The sequence below is a fragment of the Phoxinus phoxinus genome (assembly GCF_949152265.1).
Source record: "Phoxinus phoxinus genome assembly, chromosome: 24".
Classification (NCBI taxonomy): Eukaryota; Metazoa; Chordata; class Actinopteri; order Cypriniformes; family Leuciscidae; genus Phoxinus; species Phoxinus phoxinus.
In genome coordinates, this window is record NC_136899.1 from 27,085,660 (window position 1) to 27,104,483 (window position 18,824).

The window sequence follows — 18,824 nt, forward strand, 5'->3', positions numbered from 1 at the left end:
GGTTCTATAATCACGAGCAGGGACAATAAATGCAGTCCATTTTCTCCAGCTTTATAACTCAAGGAGAGAGGACGTTCATCCCGGTTCCTCTGAGTGAAACACACCACAGCTCGACAGGAAGTGACATCACTCGATGTTTAGGACTTCCTGTGCTGCCACGGCGACGGCTTTAATGTAAACAGAGATGTGTAGAGTTGATCTTACCAGAGACTCTGGGCAGTAGCTGGGCAAACGCAGCAGGAGATGCTTGAGACGCGACTCGCTTCTGATGCTGGCGAGCTGCAGAGAAACACACACAACTCATCTGAACATCATCATGTGACCGCTAGAAACTGCACATCTCAGTGTGTGTGTTGCTCTGGGTGTGTGTGACGTCAGAAGCGTGCGGCTCTGTCTTTGGCAGATCGATCAGGATGTGTTTGTGATGAAGGGAGATCGTGACAAACACGGACAGAAAAAACAATACGTAGAAAAACAAAACGCTGACAGGAAAAAGAAAAAATTGTAATCAACATAATCAGTTATTCATATTTTGTAGGTTCTCTCTCGTTTTTGCATGTGTTCATAATTTCTTTATATGAGTCTGGATGAATTACTTTGTGTTATTTGTCATGTTTCACTTTATCATTATCACAATTAAACTACGTTAAGCACAACTACACATTATGATTACAAAATCTTTACCACGTTCTGAATAATATTTGAAGATGTCAGTCTCATCATCACTTCTGGCACGACTGTATATAAGCTCAAATGATGAACGATATGAACTGTGGTAAATGCATGTGAGTTTAGCTCACAAGAATATTAAATACTTTATTTCTAATCTGCGTACAGTCTATTTCTATTTGACTGTATTTATATGAGATTTTTCATGACTTCAATGTAAAATTTGCATTGAATATTCGAGCTGTGTTTTCCAGAAGCAAGAACAGCTGCATCAAAGGAAAGTGGTGACTCCGCCCCCACACTAGCAGTGACTCCACCCACACGAGCTGTGACTCCGCCCACAAGAGCTGTGACTCTGCCCCCCACACGAGCAGTGACTCCGCCCACAAGAGCTGTGACTCTGCCCCCCACACGAGCAGTGACTCCGCCCACAAGAGCTGTGACTCTGCCCCCACACGAGCAGTGACTCCACCCACACGAGCAGTGACTCCACCCACAAGAGCTGTGACTCTGCCCCCCACACGAGCAGTGACTCCGCCCACAAGAGCTGTGACTCTGCCCCACACGAGCAGTGACTCCGCCCACAAGAGCTGTGACTCTGCCCCCACACGAGCAGTGACTCCGCCCACAAGAACAGTGACTCCGCCCACAAGAGCAGTGACTCCGCCCCCACACGAGCAGTGACTCCGCCCACAAGAGCTGTGACTTCGCCCCCACACGAGCAGTGACTCCGCCCACAATTCAATTTTCAATTCAATTCAATTTTATTTATGTATAGCACACTTAAAACAACCGAGGTTGACCAAGGTGCTTCACAAGGTAAATACAAAAACAATACAATAAAAGTACTGTACAATAAAAGTACAATAAAAAGTTGCCAGGAATGATAACAGACCTAACTCGAAGGAAACGCCAAGGAGAAGAGATGTGTTTTTAGCAATGATTTAAAACAATCTAGAGTTGGACAGGTTCTGATATGGAGTGGCAGTGTGTTCCACAGGGTAGGAGCAGCTACGCTGAAGGCTCGATCACCTTTAGTTTTAAGTCTGCTTCTAGGCACATCCAAGAGGAAGAGATTGGTAGACCTCAGCACTCTAGCTGGGGTATGGACATGGAGAAGCTCTTTTAAATACATTGGAGCCAAACCATTTAGACATTTAAAAGCTAGGAGTAAGATTTTAAAATTGATCCTGTAATCGACAGGGAGCCAATGAAGATGATAATACAGGTGTGATGTGGTCCCTCTTTCTCTTTCCTGTCAGAGCTGTGACTCCGCCCACACGAGCAGTGACTCTGCCCCCCCCACGAGCAGTGACTCCGCCCACACGGGCAGTGACTCTGCCCCCCACACGAGCAGTGACTCCGCCCACAAGAGCTGTGACTCTGCCCACAAGAGCTGTGACTCCGCCCACACGAGCAGTGACTCTGCCCACAAGAGCTGTGACTCCGCCCACACGAGCAGTGACTCTGCCCCCCACACGAGCAGTGACTCCGCCCACAAGAGCTGTGACTCTGCCCACAAGAGCTGTGACTCCGCCCACACGAGCAGTGACTCTGCCCACAAGAGCTGTGACTCTGCCCACACGAACAGTGACTCTGCCCCCCACACGAGCAGTGACTCCGCCCACAAGAGCTGTGACTCTGCCCACAAGAGATGTGACTCCGCCCACACGAGCAGTGACTCTGCCCACAAGAGCTGTGACTTCGCCCACACGAGCAGTGACTCTGCCCCCCAAACGAGCAGTGACTCCGCCCACAAGAGCTGTGACTCTGCCCCCCACACGAGCAGTGACTCCGCCCACAAGAGCTGTGACTCCACCCACACGGGCAATGACTCCACCAACAATATATGTGACTCCACCCACACGAGCAGTTACTCCACCCACAAGACATGTGACTCCACCCACACGAGCAGTGACTCCGCCCACAATAGCTGCGACTCCACGCAAAAGAGACATGACCCCGCCCACATGAACAGTGACTCCGCCCACAATAGCTGCGACTCCACCCACATGAACAGTGACTCCAACCACATGAACAGTGACTCCGCCCACAAGAGCTGTGACTCCACCCACATAAACAGTGACTCCGCCCGCAATAGCTGCGACTCCACGCAAAAGAGACGTGACCCCCGCCCACACGAGCAGTGACCCCACCCACAGCACAAAGGGCGGCCCCTCAGATAAATCCAGCTGGAAAGTTTCTCTCTCTCTCTCTCCTCTTCATGTTTTGTTCTGAGGGTAAATCAATGGCTGTGCCAGCAGGGCTTCTAAAGGACTCTTCTCCTCACCTCAAAGTCTCTTCAAAGCATCGGCTGTCCATTAGGATGAAACGTTCTGGCGATTACCATCCGCACGTTCCCTCTCGCTCGCTCTCTAACAAGGTGTCATTATTCTCTCCTCCTAATCTCCTCTTCTACACGCATCTGATGGGCTTCTAGCTTTCGGCTCCTTCTTTAATGCTGTTTTCTGTATGTCTTGATCCTGTGGTCACTGTTTCTCTGGGTCAGAGAGGGTTAACAGAGCTCACTACTGACTGACCCGCTTTAACTCCATCAAAAGCTCCATTCAGAAGTGTGTTTCATGCCCCCATTCGGTTTGGGACGAAGAGCGCGAAACAAACTAAACGAGACAGCTTTTATTTGCTCTTTTTCATCTCACCATTATATATCCAGAACATCTCACCATTATATATCCAGAACATCTCACCATTATATATCCAGAACATCTCACCATTATATATCCAGAACATCTCACCATTATATATCCAGAACATCTCACCATTATATATATAAAATAAAAAAACTTAAACATTTTCTGAAGAGCACCATAGGATTAAATGCCAAAAAGTCTAATTCTGGGAATACTGATGGACAGAAGAAGAGTCGTACAAATGTTAGATCTTTTCCACAAAGTAAAGCTGCCAGTTAATTCATCTGGCACATTTATTAATAAAAAAATAATGCTAAAAAAATGAACACATTAACATATATTCCAAAATTGTCATGTCTCTTCGATGATTCATTTAATATCTTTTAATCGGCAAATACTGATTATATGCGATTAATTGGATAATTTTTTGTGACTTTATAGACATCTCTCTCAAACAGTATTCAGATAATAACCAGGGATTTTATATGAGAACATTGACAGTCACATTTCCTTTTGTTTCAACTCAGATTTGTCCTTGAAAGGTCTGAGACAAAGAACCCTTTTTCCTTCATTACATGTTTGTGGAAGCCTTTCTCTATATGGCCGAAGCTGCATTAATGTCTGCATGTGTTGTGTTGGTGTGAGTGTGTCGTACCTGCTCACACGCTCCCTTACACTGAGGAAAGAGTTCTGCAGCATGATGGCAGCAGGAGGGATCTGGAGAGAGAGAAAGAGAGAGAGATAGAGAGAGAGAGAGAGAGAGAGAGAGAGAGAGAGAGAGAGAGAGAGAGAGAGAGAGAGAGAGAGAGAGAGAGAGAGGGCAAGTTCAGTCCATTCCATCCAATGTACTCCCGACATATTTCACTTTAAGCCCCGCTGACGGAGAATACCTTTTGTCGGCACTTTGTATTCACCCATAAATAGTCAGTCTACTGTGTGAGTATCTTGAAATGGGCAGTTAATCATTATGGGATTTCACTTCTCCTCACACTATATATGGACATTTACTGAAGTTCTGGTTAGATTTAAATCAACATCAATGCTACACTCGAAGAAAAGTCCATAAAAATAGCTGTTAATATGAAAACATTTTCTGAATCGATCTCGCAGGTGTTTATCCGGGTTTTGAATCACACATTGCACTGCATGGTGTTTTAGGGTGAAATTAAATATCTGTAAACATAACAGATAATGTCCGGGCAGAAAATTACCAGCACCTTTTCCGGTTTTGTTTTTCTTCAGATTTTTTTTCCTACAGTGAATGAATTTCCTGAAAACCCAGAATAAAGATACAAATATTATTCGTCCTTGTGCAACAAAACTACGGGAGAAACGTCAGTTTGAAACGAGAGACAAAGTTTGACTTTCCTTTATAAGAAAACTATATAGAATGAGACCTGAAGTCAGTAACACTCACAGTAACACTCACAGTAACACTAACACTAACAGTAACACTCACAGTAACACTCACAGTAACAGTAACACTAACAGTAACACTAACACTAACAGTAACACTAACAGTAACAGTAACACTAACAGTAACACTAACACTAACAGTAACACTAACAGTAACAGTAACACTCACAGTAACACTCACAGTAACACTCACAGTAACAGTAACACTAACAGTAACACTCACAGTAACACTCACAGTAACACTAACAGTAACACTCACAGTAACACTCACAGTAACACTCACAGTAACACTAACAGTAACACTCACAGTAACACTCACAGTAACAGTAACACTAACAGTAACACTAACACTAACAGTAACACTAACACTAACAGTAACACTCACAGTAACACTCACAGTAACAGTAACACTAACAGTAACACTAACACTAACAGTAACACTAACACTAACAGTAACACTCACAGTAACACTCACAGTAACAGTAACACTAACACTAACAGTAACACTAACAGTAACAGTAACACTAACAGTAACACTAACACTAACAGTAACACTAACAGTAACAGTAACACTCACAGTAACACTCACAGTAACACTCACAGTAACAGTAACACTAACAGTAACACTCACAGTAACACTCACAGTAACACTAACAGTAACACTCACAGTAACACTCACAGTAACACTCACAGTAACACTCACAGTAACAGTAACACTAACAGTAACACTAACACTAACAGTAACACTAACACTAACAGTAACAGTAACACTAACAGTAACAGTAACACTAACAGTAACACTAACAGTAACACTAACAGTAACACTAACACTAACACTAACAGTAACACTAACAGTAACAGTAACACTAACAGTAACACTAACAGTAACACTAACAGTAACACTAACAGTAACACTAACACTAACAGTAACACTAACAGTAACACTAACAGTAACACTAACAGTAACACTAACAGTAACAGTAACACTAACACTAACACTAACACTAACACTAACAGTAACACTCACAGTAACACTCACAGTAACAGTAACACTAACACTAACACTAACACTAACACTAACAGTAACACTAACAGTAACACTCACAGTAACAGTAACACTAACACTAACAGTAACACTCACAGTAACACTAACACTAACAGTAACACTAACACTAACAGTAACACTAACACTAACAGTAACACTCACAGTAACACTAACACTAACAGTAACACTCACAGTAACAGTAACACTAACAGTAACACTCACAGTAACAGTAACACTAACAGTAACACTCACAGTAACACTAACACTAACAGTAACACTAACACTAACAGTAACACTCACAGTAACAGTAACACTAACAGTAACACTAACAGTAACACTAACAGTAACACTAACACTAACAGTAACACTAACAGTAACACTAACACTAACAGTAACACTCACAGTAACAGTAACACTAACACTAACAGTAACACTCACAGTAACAGTAACACTAACAGTAACACTCACAGTAACAGTAACACTAACAGTAACACTCACACTAACACTAACACTAACACTAACAGTAACACTAACAGTAACAGTAACACTCACAGTAACAGTAACACTCACAGTAACACTAACAGTAACACTCACAGTAACAGTAACACTCACAGTAACAGTAACAGTAACACTCACAGTAACACTCACACTAACAGTAACACTCACAGTAACAGTAACACTCACAGTAACAGTAACAGTAACACTCACAGTAACAGTAACACTCACAGTAACAGTAACAGTAACACTCACAGTAACACTAACAGTAACAGTAACACTCACAGTAACACTCACAGTAACAGTAACACTAACAGTAACACTCACAGTAACACTCACAGTAACAGTAACACTAACAGTAACACTCACAGTAACACTCACAGTAACAGTAACACTAACAGTAACACTAACAGTAACAGTAACACTCACAGTAACAGTAACACTCACAGTAACACTAACACTAACAGTAACACTCACAGTAACACTCACAGTAACAGTAACACTAACAGTAACACTAACAGTAACACTCACAGTAACAGTAACACTCACAGTAACAGTAACACTAACAGTAACACTCACAGTAACACTCACAGTAACACTCACAGTAACAGTAACACTAACAGTAACAGTAACAGTAACAGTAACACTAACAGTAACACTAACAGTAACACTAACAGTAACAGTAACACTAACAGTAACACTCACAGTAACACTCACAGTAACACTCACAGTAACAGTAACACTAACAGTAACAGTAACAGTAACAGTAACAGTGACACTCACAGTAACACTAACAGTAACAGTAACAGTAACACTCACAGTAACAGTAACACTAACAGTAACACTAACAGTAACACTCACAGTAACACTAACAGTAACAGTAACACTAACAGTAACAGTAACACTAACAGTAACAGTAACAGTAACACTAACAGTAACACTCACAGTAACAGTAACACTAACAGTAACACTAACAGTAACAGTAACAGTAACACTCACAGTAACACTAACAGTAACAGTAACAGTAACACTCACAGTAACACTAACAGTAACACTAACAGTAACAGTAACAGTAACACTCACAGTAACAGTAACACTCACAGTAACAGTAACACTCACAGTAACACTAACAGTAACACTCACAGTAACAGTAACACTAACAGTAACACTCACAGTAACAGTAACAGTAACACTCACAGTAACAGTAACACTAACACTCACAGTAACAGTAACAGTAACACTCACAGTAACAGTAACACTCACAGTAACAGTAACAGTAACACTCACAGTAACACTAACAGTAACAGTAACACTCACAGTAACAGTAACAGTAACACTAACAGTAACACTCACAGTAACAGTAACAGTAACACTCACAGTAACACTAACAGTAACAGTAACACTCACAGTAACACTCACAGTAACAGTAACACTAACAGTAACACTCACAGTAACACTCACAGTAACAGTAACACTAACACTAACAGTAACAGTAACACTCACAGTAACAGTAACACTCACAGTAACACTAACACTAACAGTAACACTAACAGTAACAGTAACAGTCACAGTAACAGTAACACTCACAGTAACAGTAACACTCACAGTAACAGTAACATTAACAGTAACAGTAACACTCACAGTAACACTCACAGTAACAGTAACAGTCACAGTAACAGTAACACTCACAGTAACAGTAACACTCACAGTAACACTAACACTAACAGTAACACTAACAGTAACACTAACAGTAACAGTCACAGTAACAGTAACAGTAACACTCACAGTAACAGTAACACTAACAGTAACACTCACAGTAACAGTAACAGTAACACTAACAGTAACAGTAACACTAACAGTAACAGTAACACTAACAGTAACAGTAACAGTAACAGTAACAGTAACAGTAACACTAACAGTAACACTCACAGTAACACTCACAGTAACAGTAACACTAACAGTAACAGTAACACTCACAGTAACAGTAACAGTAACACTAACACTAACAGTAACACTAACAGTAACAGTAACACTAACAGTAACACTAACACTAACAGTAACACTAACAGTAACAGTAAAAGTAACACTAACAGTAACAGTAACAGTAACACTCACAGTAACACTCACAGTAACAGTAACACTAACAGTAACAGTAACACTCACAGTAACAGTAACACTCACAGTAACACTAACACTAACAGTAACACTAACAGTAACACTAACAGTAACAGTCACAGTCACAGTAACAGTAACAGTAACACTCACAGAAACAGTAACACTAACACTAACAGTAACACTAACAGTAACAGTAACACTCACAGTAACAGTAACACTAACACTAACAGTAACACTAACAGTAACAGTAACACTAACAGTAACACTAACACTAACAGTAACACTAACAGTAACAGTAACAGTAACAGTAACACTAACAGTAACAGTAACACTCACAGTAACACTCACAGTAACAGTAACACTAACAGTAACAGTAACACTCACAGTAACAGTAACACTCACAGTAACACTAACACTAACAGTAACACTAACAGTAACACTAACAGTAACAGTAACACTCACAGTAACAGTAACACTAACAGTAACACTCACAGTAACAGTAACACTAACACTAACAGTAACAGTAACAGTAACAGTAACACTCACAGTAACAGTAACACTAACAGTAACACTCACAGTAACAGTAACAGTAACACTAACACTAACAGTAACAGTAACAGTAACACTCACAGTAACAGTAACACTAACAGTAACAGTAACACTCACAGTAACAGTAACACTAACACTAACAGTAACACTAACAGTAACAGTAACACTAACAGTAACACTAACACTAACAGTAACACTAACAGTAACAGTAACACTAACAGTAACACTAACAGTAACACTAACAGTAACACTAACACTAACAGTAACACTTACACTAACAGTAACACTAACAGTAACAGTAACACTCACAGTAACAGTAACACTCACAGTAACACTAACAGTAACACTAACAGTGACACTCACAGTAACACTAACAGTAACACTCACAGTAACAGTAACACTAAAAGTAACACTAACAGTAACAGTAACACTCACAGTAACAGTAACACTAAAAGTAACACTAACAGTAACAGTAACACTCACAGTAACAGTAACACTCACAGTAACAGTAACACTCACAGTAACAGTAACACTAACAGTAACAGTAACACTAACAGTAACAGTAACAGTAACACTAACAGTAACACTCACAGTAACACTCACAGTAACAGTAACACTAACAGTAACACTAACAGTAACAGTAACACTCACAGTAACAGTAACACTAACAGTAACAGTAACACTCACAGTAACAGTAACACTAAAAGTAACACTAACAGTAACAGTAACACTCACAGTAACAGTAACACTAACAGTAACACTAACAGTAACAGTAACACTCACAGTAACAGTAACACTAAAAGTAACACTAACAGTAACAGTAACACTCACAGTAACAGTAACACTAACAGTAACACTAACCGTAACACTAACCGTAACACTAACCGTAACACTAACCGTAACACTAATACTAACAGTAACACTAACCGTAACACTAACAGTCACACTCACACTAACACTAATACTAACACTAAAGCACCAGACAAAGGAATTTCAGAGATATCCAGCAGGAAAATGCATGCGAGAATGCGATCAGACTGAGAGAAGACGTGAAGCAGAGCTGGAGAACAATATTGTGTGTGAGCGACTGTTTGCTTGTAATAATCACAAGCGAGAGTTGTGGCTTTGAAAACTTAAGGAAAACATATTCTCATCTGTTTATGCTCCTCCGGAAAAAGTCATCATTATCAAAATGAAGTACTTTCATCTCAGCCCAGACTCGTCCAGGCTGATTCCTTTCATCAGTGTGATTGGATCTGTCTTGTGTGCACTGCTAAGTGCTCTTCTTCAGGGCTGCGCTTCTCCGGACGATCTGCTTTCTGTCTCACAGCATCTGGCTTTCAATGAGCAGACGTGAGCTACGCCTGGCCTTTCATGCTCTCCACACCGTGTTTATCGAGCTGACACCAGTGCTTTCTGAGCGCGTGTGAGAATGGACACGCAGTGTGAGACGAGTTGTTCTTCTGAAGTCGAGGAATAGAAGAAAACCACTGACTGAACGCAGTCGTCTGCATTGATGGCTGATTAGGCAAAAGCTTGTTCAAAAATAAGCAGCAGCAAATCAGTTTTGTTAAGATTAATTGTAAATAATCCAATCATATATATATATATATATATATATGTATTATTATTATTTGACATTTTTAATGTATTATTATTATTATTAAAAATAATATTATTAATGATCATTTTACCCTTTTGATTCATTATTATTTAAAAACAACAATTGTAACATTTTAAAATGATTATATAATTAAATTAATCATTATTATCATTATATTTAATGTTTTGAAATAATAATAATTGAAAATAATAACAATAATAAAACTTTTACTTTTTAAATGTATAATTGTTATTTAAGATGATAATAATAATAATAATAATAATAATAGCAATGTTAACATTTTAAAATTATTATTTAAAATAACAACAATAATGATAATAATGATAATGTCAAATTACTTGTTGTTTGTTTGTTTGTTGTTTTTTGTTTGTTTGTTTTAAAAATGTCATTCCTTTATGGATAATGATATCAGAAAAGTTGCATCACCCTGACATTTTCATTTTATGGCACATAAAAATACATATCTATAAAAAAATAATTAATTATTTAATTAAAAGCATGCTCATCATTTACAGTCACAGTATATATTAACTAAATTTGTATAGATATTTTTAAATAAATGAATAAATAAACAGAACAGAAATGAGCATCAAATCATTGGCCCTTTAGCCGAGCTCAGATACTTGGGAAGCAGATCCCGGTCCAGCATTAACATGTGTGAGTGTTTCTGAGTATCTCAGTTGCTACTGTGAGCCTGTTTTTCTGAGGAATATAATAATGGCACATCAAAGGCATTCCCGTCTTCATCTCCCCCCCTTCCTGAACACTCCTGAACATCCACTTCACCAACATCCCAAACGCTTCTGTTCCCGAGTGTGCTTCACTCCACCGGTTCCAGCAGCTCCCGTGAGTAAAGCAGGTAAAGTGAGTAAAGCAGTAAAGCAGGTAAAGTGAGTAAAGCAGTAAAGCAGGTAAAGTGAGTAAAGCAGTAAAGCAGGTAAAGTGAGTAAAGCGCAAGGTAAAGTGAGTAAAGCGCAAGGTAAAGTGAGTAAAAGAGAAGGTAAAGTGAGTAAAGCAGGTAAAGTGAGTAAAGCAGTAAAGCGGAAGGTAAAGTGAGTAAAGCAGGTAAAGTGAGTAAAGCAGTAAAGCAGGTAAAGTGAGTAAAGCAGTAAAGCAGGTAAAGTGAGTAAAGCAGTAAAGCATGTAAAGTGAGTAAAGCAGTAAAGCATGTAAAGTGAGTAAAGCAGTAAAGCAGGTAAAGTGAGTAAAGCAGGTAAAGTGAGTAAAAGAGAAGGTAAAGTGAGTAAAGCAGTAAAGCAGGTAAAGTGAGTAAAGCGCAAGGTAAAGTGAGTAAAAGAGAAGGTAAAGTGAGTAAAGCAGAAGGTAAAGTGAGTAAAGCAGAAGGTAAAGTGAGTAAAAGAGAAGGTAAAGTGAGTAAAAGAGAAGGTAAAGTGAGTAAAGCAGAAGGTAAAGTGAGTAAAAGAGAAGGTAAAGTGAGTAAAAGAGAAGGTAAAGTGAGTAAAGCAGAAGGTAAATTGAGTAAAGCAGAAGGTAAAGTGAGTAAAGCAGAAGGTAAAGTGAGTAAAAGAGAAGGTAAAGTGAGTAAAAGAGAAGGTAAAGTGAGTAAAAGAGAAGGTAAAGTGAGTAAAAGAGAAGGTAAAGTGAGTAAAGCAGGTAAAGTGAGTAAAGCGCAAGGTAAAGTGAGTATAAGAGAAGGTAAAGTGAGTAAAGCAGAAGGTAAAGTGAGTAAAGCAGAAGGTAAAGTGAGTAAAGCAGAAGGTAAAGTGAGTAAAGCGGAAGGTAAAGTGAGTAAAGCGGAAGGTAAAGTGAGTAAAAGAGAAGGTAAAGTGAGTAAAAGAGAAGGTAAAGTGAGTAAAGCAGAAGGTAAAGTGAGTAAAAGAGAAGGTAAAGTGAGTAAAGCAGAAGGTAAAGTGAGTAAAAGAGAAGGTAAAGTGAGTAAAGCAGAAGGTAAAGTGAGTAAAAGAGAAGGTAAAGTGAGTAAAAGAGAAGGTAAAGTGAGTAAAGCAGAAGGTAAAGTGAGTAAAAGAGAAGGTAAAGTGAGTAAAGGAGTAAAGCAGGTAAAGTGAGTAAAGCGCAAGGTAAAGTGAGTAAAAGAGAAGGTAAAGTGAGTAAAAGAGAAGGTAAAGTGAGTAAAGCGGAAGGTAAAGTGAGTAAAGCAGAAGGTAAAGTGAGTAAAGCAGAAGGTAAAGTGAGTAAAGCAGAAGGTAAAGTGAGTAAAAGAGAACGTAAAGTGAGTAAAGCAGAAGGTAAAGTGAGTAAAAGAGAAGGTAAAGTGAGTAAAAGAGAAGGTAAAGTGAGTAAAAGAGAAGGTAAAGTGAGTAAAAGAGAAGGTAAAGTGAGTAAAAGAGAAGGTAAAGTGAGTAAAAGAGAAGGTAAAGTGAGTAAAGCAGGTAAAGTGAGTAAAGCGCAAGGTAAAGTGAGTAAAAGAGAAGGTAAAGTGAGTAAAGCAGAAGGTAAAGTGAGTAAAGCAGAAGGTAAAGTGAGTAAAGCAGAAGGTAAAGTGAGTAAAGCGGAAGGTAAAGTGAGTAAAGCGGAAGGTAAAGTGAGTAAAAGAGAAGGTAAAGTGAGTAAAAGAGAAGGTAAAGTGAGTAAAGCAGAAGGTAAAGTGAATAAAAGAGAAGGTAAAGTGAGTAAAGCAGAAGGTAAAGTGAGTAAAAGAGAAGGTAAAGTGAGTAAAAGAGAAGGTAAAGTGAGTAAAGCAGAAGGTAAAGTGAGTAAAGCAGAAGGTAAAGTGAGTAAAGCAGAAGGTAAAGTGAGTAAAGCAGAAGGTAAAGTGAGTAAAGCAGAAGGTAAAGTGAGTAAAAGAGAAGGTAAAGTGAGTAAAGCAGAAGGTAAAGTGAGTAAAAGAGAAGGTAAAGTGAGTAAAGCAGAAGGTAAAGTGAGTAAAAGAGAAGGTAAAGTGAGTAAAAGAGAAGGTAAAGTGAGTAAAAGAGAAGGTAAAGTGAGTAAAGCGGAAGGTAAAGCAGTAAAGCATGTAAAGTGAGTAAAGCAGTAAAGCATGTAAAGTGAGTAAAGCAGTAAAGCAGGTAAAGTGAGTAAAGCAGGTAAAGTGAGTAAAAGAGAAGGTAAAGTGAGTAAAGCAGTAAAGCAGGTAAAGTGAGTAAAGCGCAAGGTAAAGTGAGTAAAAGAGAAGGTAAAGTGAGTAAAGCAGAAGGTAAAGTGAGTAAAGCAGAAGGTAAAGTGAGTAAAAGAGAAGGTAAAGTGAGTAAAAGAGAAGGTAAAGTGAGTAAAGCAGAAGGTAAAGTGAGTAAAAGAGAAGGTAAAGTGAGTAAAAGAGAAGGTAAAGTGAGTAAAGCAGAAGGTAAATTGAGTAAAGCAGAAGGTAAAGTGAGTAAAGCAGAAGGTAAAGTGAGTAAAAGAGAAGGTAAAGTGAGTAAAAGAGAAGGTAAAGTGAGTAAAAGAGAAGGTAAAGTGAGTAAAAGAGAAGGTAAAGTGAGTAAAGCAGGTAAAGTGAGTAAAGCGCAAGGTAAAGTGAGTATAAGAGAAGGTAAAGTGAGTAAAGCAGAAGGTAAAGTGAGTAAAGCAGAAGGTAAAGTGAGTAAAGCAGAAGGTAAAGTGAGTAAAGCGGAAGGTAAAGTGAGTAAAGCGGAAGGTAAAGTGAGTAAAAGAGAAGGTAAAGTGAGTAAAAGAGAAGGTAAAGTGAGTAAAGCAGAAGGTAAAGTGAGTAAAAGAGAAGGTAAAGTGAGTAAAGCAGAAGGTAAAGTGAGTAAAAGAGAAGGTAAAGTGAGTAAAGCAGAAGGTAAAGTGAGTAAAAGAGAAGGTAAAGTGAGTAAAAGAGAAGGTAAAGTGAGTAAAGCAGAAGGTAAAGTGAGTAAAAGAGAAGGTAAAGTGAGTAAAGGAGTAAAGCAGGTAAAGTGAGTAAAGCGCAAGGTAAAGTGAGTAAAAGAGAAGGTAAAGTGAGTAAAAGAGAAGGTAAAGTGAGTAAAGCGGAAGGTAAAGTGAGTAAAGCAGAAGGTAAAGTGAGTAAAGCAGAAGGTAAAGTGAGTAAAGCAGAAGGTAAAGTGAGTAAAAGAGAACGTAAAGTGAGTAAAGCAGAAGGTAAAGTGAGTAAAAGAGAAGGTAAAGTGAGTAAAAGAGAAGGTAAAGTGAGTAAAAGAGAAGGTAAAGTGAGTAAAAGAGAAGGTAAAGTGAGTAAAAGAGAAGGTAAAGTGAGTAAAGCAGGTAAAGTGAGTAAAGCGCAAGGTAAAGTGAGTAAAAGAGAAGGTAAAGTGAGTAAAGCAGAAGGTAAAGTGAGTAAAGCAGAAGGTAAAGTGAGTAAAGCAGAAGGTAAAGTGAGTAAAGCGGAAGGTAAAGTGAGTAAAGCGGAAGGTAAAGTGAGTAAAAGAGAAGGTAAAGTGAGTAAAAGAGAAGGTAAAGTGAGTAAAGCAGAAGGTAAAGTGAGTAAAAGAGAAGGTAAAGTGAGTAAAGCAGAAGGTAAAGTGAGTAAAAGAGAAGGTAAAGTGAGTAAAAGAGAAGGTAAAGTGAGTAAAGCAGAAGGTAAAGTGAGTAAAGCAGAAGGTAAAGTGAGTAAAGCAGAAGGTAAAGTGAGTAAAGCAGAAGGTAAAGTGAGTAAAGCAGAAGGTAAAGTGAGTAAAAGAGAAGGTAAAGTGAGTAAAGCAGAAGGTAAAGTGAGTAAAAGAGAAGGTAAAGTGAGTAAAGCAGAAGGTAAAGTGAGTAAAAGAGAAGGTAAAGTGAGTAAAAGAGAAGGTAAAGTGAGTAAAAGAGAAGGTAAAGTGAGTAAAGCGGAAGGTAAAGTGAGTAAAGCGGAAGGTAAAGTGAGTAAAAGAGAAGGTAAAGTGAGTAAAGCAGAAGGTAAAGTGAGTAAAAGAGAAGGTAAAGTGAGTAAAAGAGAAGGTAAAGTGAGTAAAGCAGAAGGTAAAGTGAGTAAAAGAGAAGGTAAAGTGAGTAAAGCAGAAGGTAAAGTGAGTAAAAGAGAAGGTAAAGTGAGTAAAGCGGAAGGTAAAGTGAGTAAAGCGGAAGGTAAAGTGAGTAAAAGAGAAGGTAAAGTGAGTAAAAGAGAAGGTAAAGTGAGTAAAAGAGAAGGTAAAGTGAGTAAAAGAGAAGGTAAAGTGAGTAAAGCGGAAGGTAAAGTGAGTAAAGCGGAAGGTAAAGTGAGTAAAGCAGAAGGTAAAGTGAGTAAAAGAGAAGGTAAAGTGAGTAAAAGAGAAGGTAAAGTGAGTAAAAGAGAAGGTAAAGTGAGTAAAAGAGAAGGTAAAGTGAGTAAAGCAGAAGGTAAAGTGAGTAAAAGAGAAGGTAAAGTGAGTAAAAGAGAAGGTAAAGTGAGTAAAAGAGAAGGTAAAGTGAGTAAAGCGGAAGGTAAAGTGAGTAAAGCGGAAGGTAAAGTGAGTAAAAGAGAAGGTAAAGTGAGTAAAGCAGAAGGTAAAGTGAGTAAAAGAGAAGGTAAAGTGAGTAAAGCAGAAGGTAAAGTGAGTAAAAGAGAAGGTAAAGTGAGTAAAAGAGAAGGTAAAGTGAGTAAAGCAGAAGGTAAAGTGAGTAAAAGAGAAGGTAAAGTGAGTAAAGCAGAAGGTAAAGTGAGTAAAGGAGAAGGTAAAGTGAGTAAAAGAGAAGGTAAAGTGAGTCAAGCGGAAGGTAAAGTGAGTAAAGCGGAAGGTAAAGTGAGTAAAGCGGAGGGTAAAGTGAGTAAAGCAGAAGGTAAAGTGAGTAAAGCGGAAGGTAAAGTGAGTAAAGCGGAAGGTAAAGTGAGTAAAGCAGAAGGTAAAGTGAGTAAAGCGGAAGGTAAAGTGAGTAAAGCAGAAGGTAAAGTGAGTCAAGCGGAAGGTAAAGTGAGTAAAGCGGAAGGTAAAGTGAGTAAAGCAGAAGGTAAAGTGAGTAAAGCAGAAGGTAAAGTGAGTAAAGGAGAAGGTAAAGTGAGTAAAAGAGAAGGTAAAGTGAGTAAAGCGGAAGGTAAAGTGAGTAAAGCGGAAGGTAAAGTGAGTAAAGCGGAAGGTAAAGTGAGTAAAGCGGAAGGTAAAGTGAGTAAAGCGGAAGGTAAAGTGAGTAAAGCGGAAGGTAAAGTGAGTAAAGCAGAAGGTAAAGTGAGTAAAAGAGAAGGTAAGGTGAGTAAAGCAGAAGGTAAAGTGAGTAAAAGAGAAGGTAAAGTGAGTAAAGCAGAAGGTAAAGTGAGTAAAGGAGAAGGTAAAGTGAGTAAAGCAGAAGGTAAAGTGAGTAAAGCGGAAGGTAAAGTGAGTAAAAGAGAAGGTAAAGTGAGTAAAGCAGAAGGTAAAGTGAGTAAAAGAGAAGGTAAAGTGAGTAAAAGAGAAGGTAAAGTGAGTAAAGCGGAAGGTAAAGTGAGTAAAAGAGAAGGTAAAGTGAGTAAAGCAGAAGGTAAAGTGAGTAAAGCAGAAGGTAAAGTGAGTAAAAGAGAAGGTAAAGTGAGTAAAGCAGAAGGTAAAGTGAGTAAAAGAGAAGGTAAAGTGAGTAAAAGAGAAGGTAAAGTGAGTAAAGCGGAAGGTAAAGTGAGTAAAGCGGAAGGTAAAGTGAGTAAAAGAGAAGGTAAAGTGAGTAAAGCAGAAGGTAAAGTGAGTAAAGCAGAAGGTAAAGTGAGTAAAAGAGAAGGTAAAGTGAGTAAAAGAGAAGGTAAAGTGAGTAAAGCAGAAGGTAAAGTGAGTAAAAGAGAAGGTAAAGTGAGTAAAGCAGAAGGTAAAGTGAGTAAAGGAGAAGGTAAAGTGAGTAAAAGAGAAGGTAAAGTGAGTAAAGCGGAAGGTAAAGTGAGTAAAGCGGAAGGTAAAGTGAGTAAAGCGGAAGGTAAAGTGAGTAAAGCGGAAGGTAAAGTGAGTAAAGCGGAAGGTAAAGTGAGTAAAGCGGAAGGTAAAGTGAGTAAAGCGGAAGGTAAAGTGAGTAAAGCGGAAGGTAAAGTGAGTAAAAGAGAAGGTAAAGTGAGTAAAAGAGAAGGTAAAGTGAGTAAAGCGGAAGGTAAAGTGAGTAAAGCGGAAGGTAAAGTGAGTAAAGCGGAAGGTAAAGTGAGTAAAGCAGAAGGTAAAGTGAGTAAAAGAGAAGGTAAAGTGAGTAAAGCGGAAGGTAAAGTGAGTAAAGCAGAAGGTAAAGTGAGTAAAAGAGAAGGTAAAGTGAGTAAAAGAGAAGGTAAAGTGAGTAAAGCGGAAGGTAAAGTGAGTAAAGCAGAAGGTAAAGTGAGTAAAAGAGAAGGTAAAGTGAGTAAAGCAGAAGGTAAAGTGAGTAAAAGAGAAGGTAAAGTGAGTAAAGCAGAAGGTAAAGTGAGTAAAAGAGAAGGTAAAGTGAGTAAAGCAGAAGGTAAAGTGAGTAAAGCAGAAGGTAAAGTGAGTAAAGCAGAAGGTAAAGTGAGTAAAGCGGAAGGTAAAGTGAGTAAAGCAGAAGGTAAAGTGAGTAAAAGAGAAGGTAAAGTGAGTAAAGCAGAAGGTAAAGTGAGTAAAGCAGAAGGTAAAGTGAGTAAAGCAGAAGGTAAAGTGAGTAAAAGAGAAGGTAAAGTGAGTAAAGCAGAAGGTAAAGTGAGTAAAAGAGAAGGTAAAGTGAGTAAAGCAGAAGGTAAAGTGAGTAAAGGAGAAGGTAAAGTGAGTAAAGGAGAAGGTAAAGTGAGTAAAGCGGAAAGTAAAGTCACAAGAGGTTTTGAGACACCAGGATCTCTGCAGGAACTGAAGACAACATGAAAGAGAGGCGGTTTGACGGCCTCAAATAAAGGTGATCAAACACCAATGAGAAGCAGACGAGACCCGGCATACATGTGTCAACTGCTCCCCATGAGGATCCCATCAGCTTCAAAGCCTTACACACACACACACACATGCACACGCACACGCACACACACACACACACACACACACGTGCACACACAAACACACACACACACACACACACACACACACACACACACACACACACACACACTGGAACAGATAAACTTTTTACCCCCCTGCTGATAACCAGTTTGATAGCATGTCTATATATATATATATATATATTGCAAATGTGTAAAGATAAGGAAATAGCCCTCGTTCTGATTCATAATACTGAATCGGTTCTGGAACATCAAAAGAAAAGGTGATGATGAACATTTATCCCAGCCAGGCATGATGTTTGGGAGTCTTATACGACATATTGGTTTTACATGAAAAAAACGATGTGTTTGACTTTTTAATATAGAGAGGAGGACAGAAAGAGGAGGGACGTTAGCATTTAAAGGGCCGGCGCTCATATTCACTCCCTCCTCCGGCAAGCAAAGAACAGCCACTTGAATTCTTGGTCAATTCACAGGCTTCCTGGTCAAAGTGTCATGGCCTTCAGCAATAACATAAGGAAAGGGTTAAAGATGTCCAAGACAGAAGAAGAGCTCTTAGTGATGAACTAG

The 18,824-nt window shown here is 39.0% G+C and overlaps 1 protein-coding gene across 1 annotated transcript in view; it reads right to left on the reverse strand.

Moving 5' to 3' along the window:
* The window catches only part of reck (reversion-inducing-cysteine-rich protein with kazal motifs), an 87,452-nt gene that overhangs the window by 52,983 nt on the left and 15,645 nt on the right, over positions 1–18,824 (reverse strand). The window contains exons 2-3 of the mRNA XM_079601251.1: positions 3,976–4,037; positions 205–279 (exon numbers count right to left, since the gene is read on the reverse strand). Coding sequence (XP_079457377.1) covers positions 205–279; positions 3,976–4,037 — 137 coding nt within the window. The remainder of the gene's footprint in view (positions 1–204; positions 280–3,975; positions 4,038–18,824) is intronic.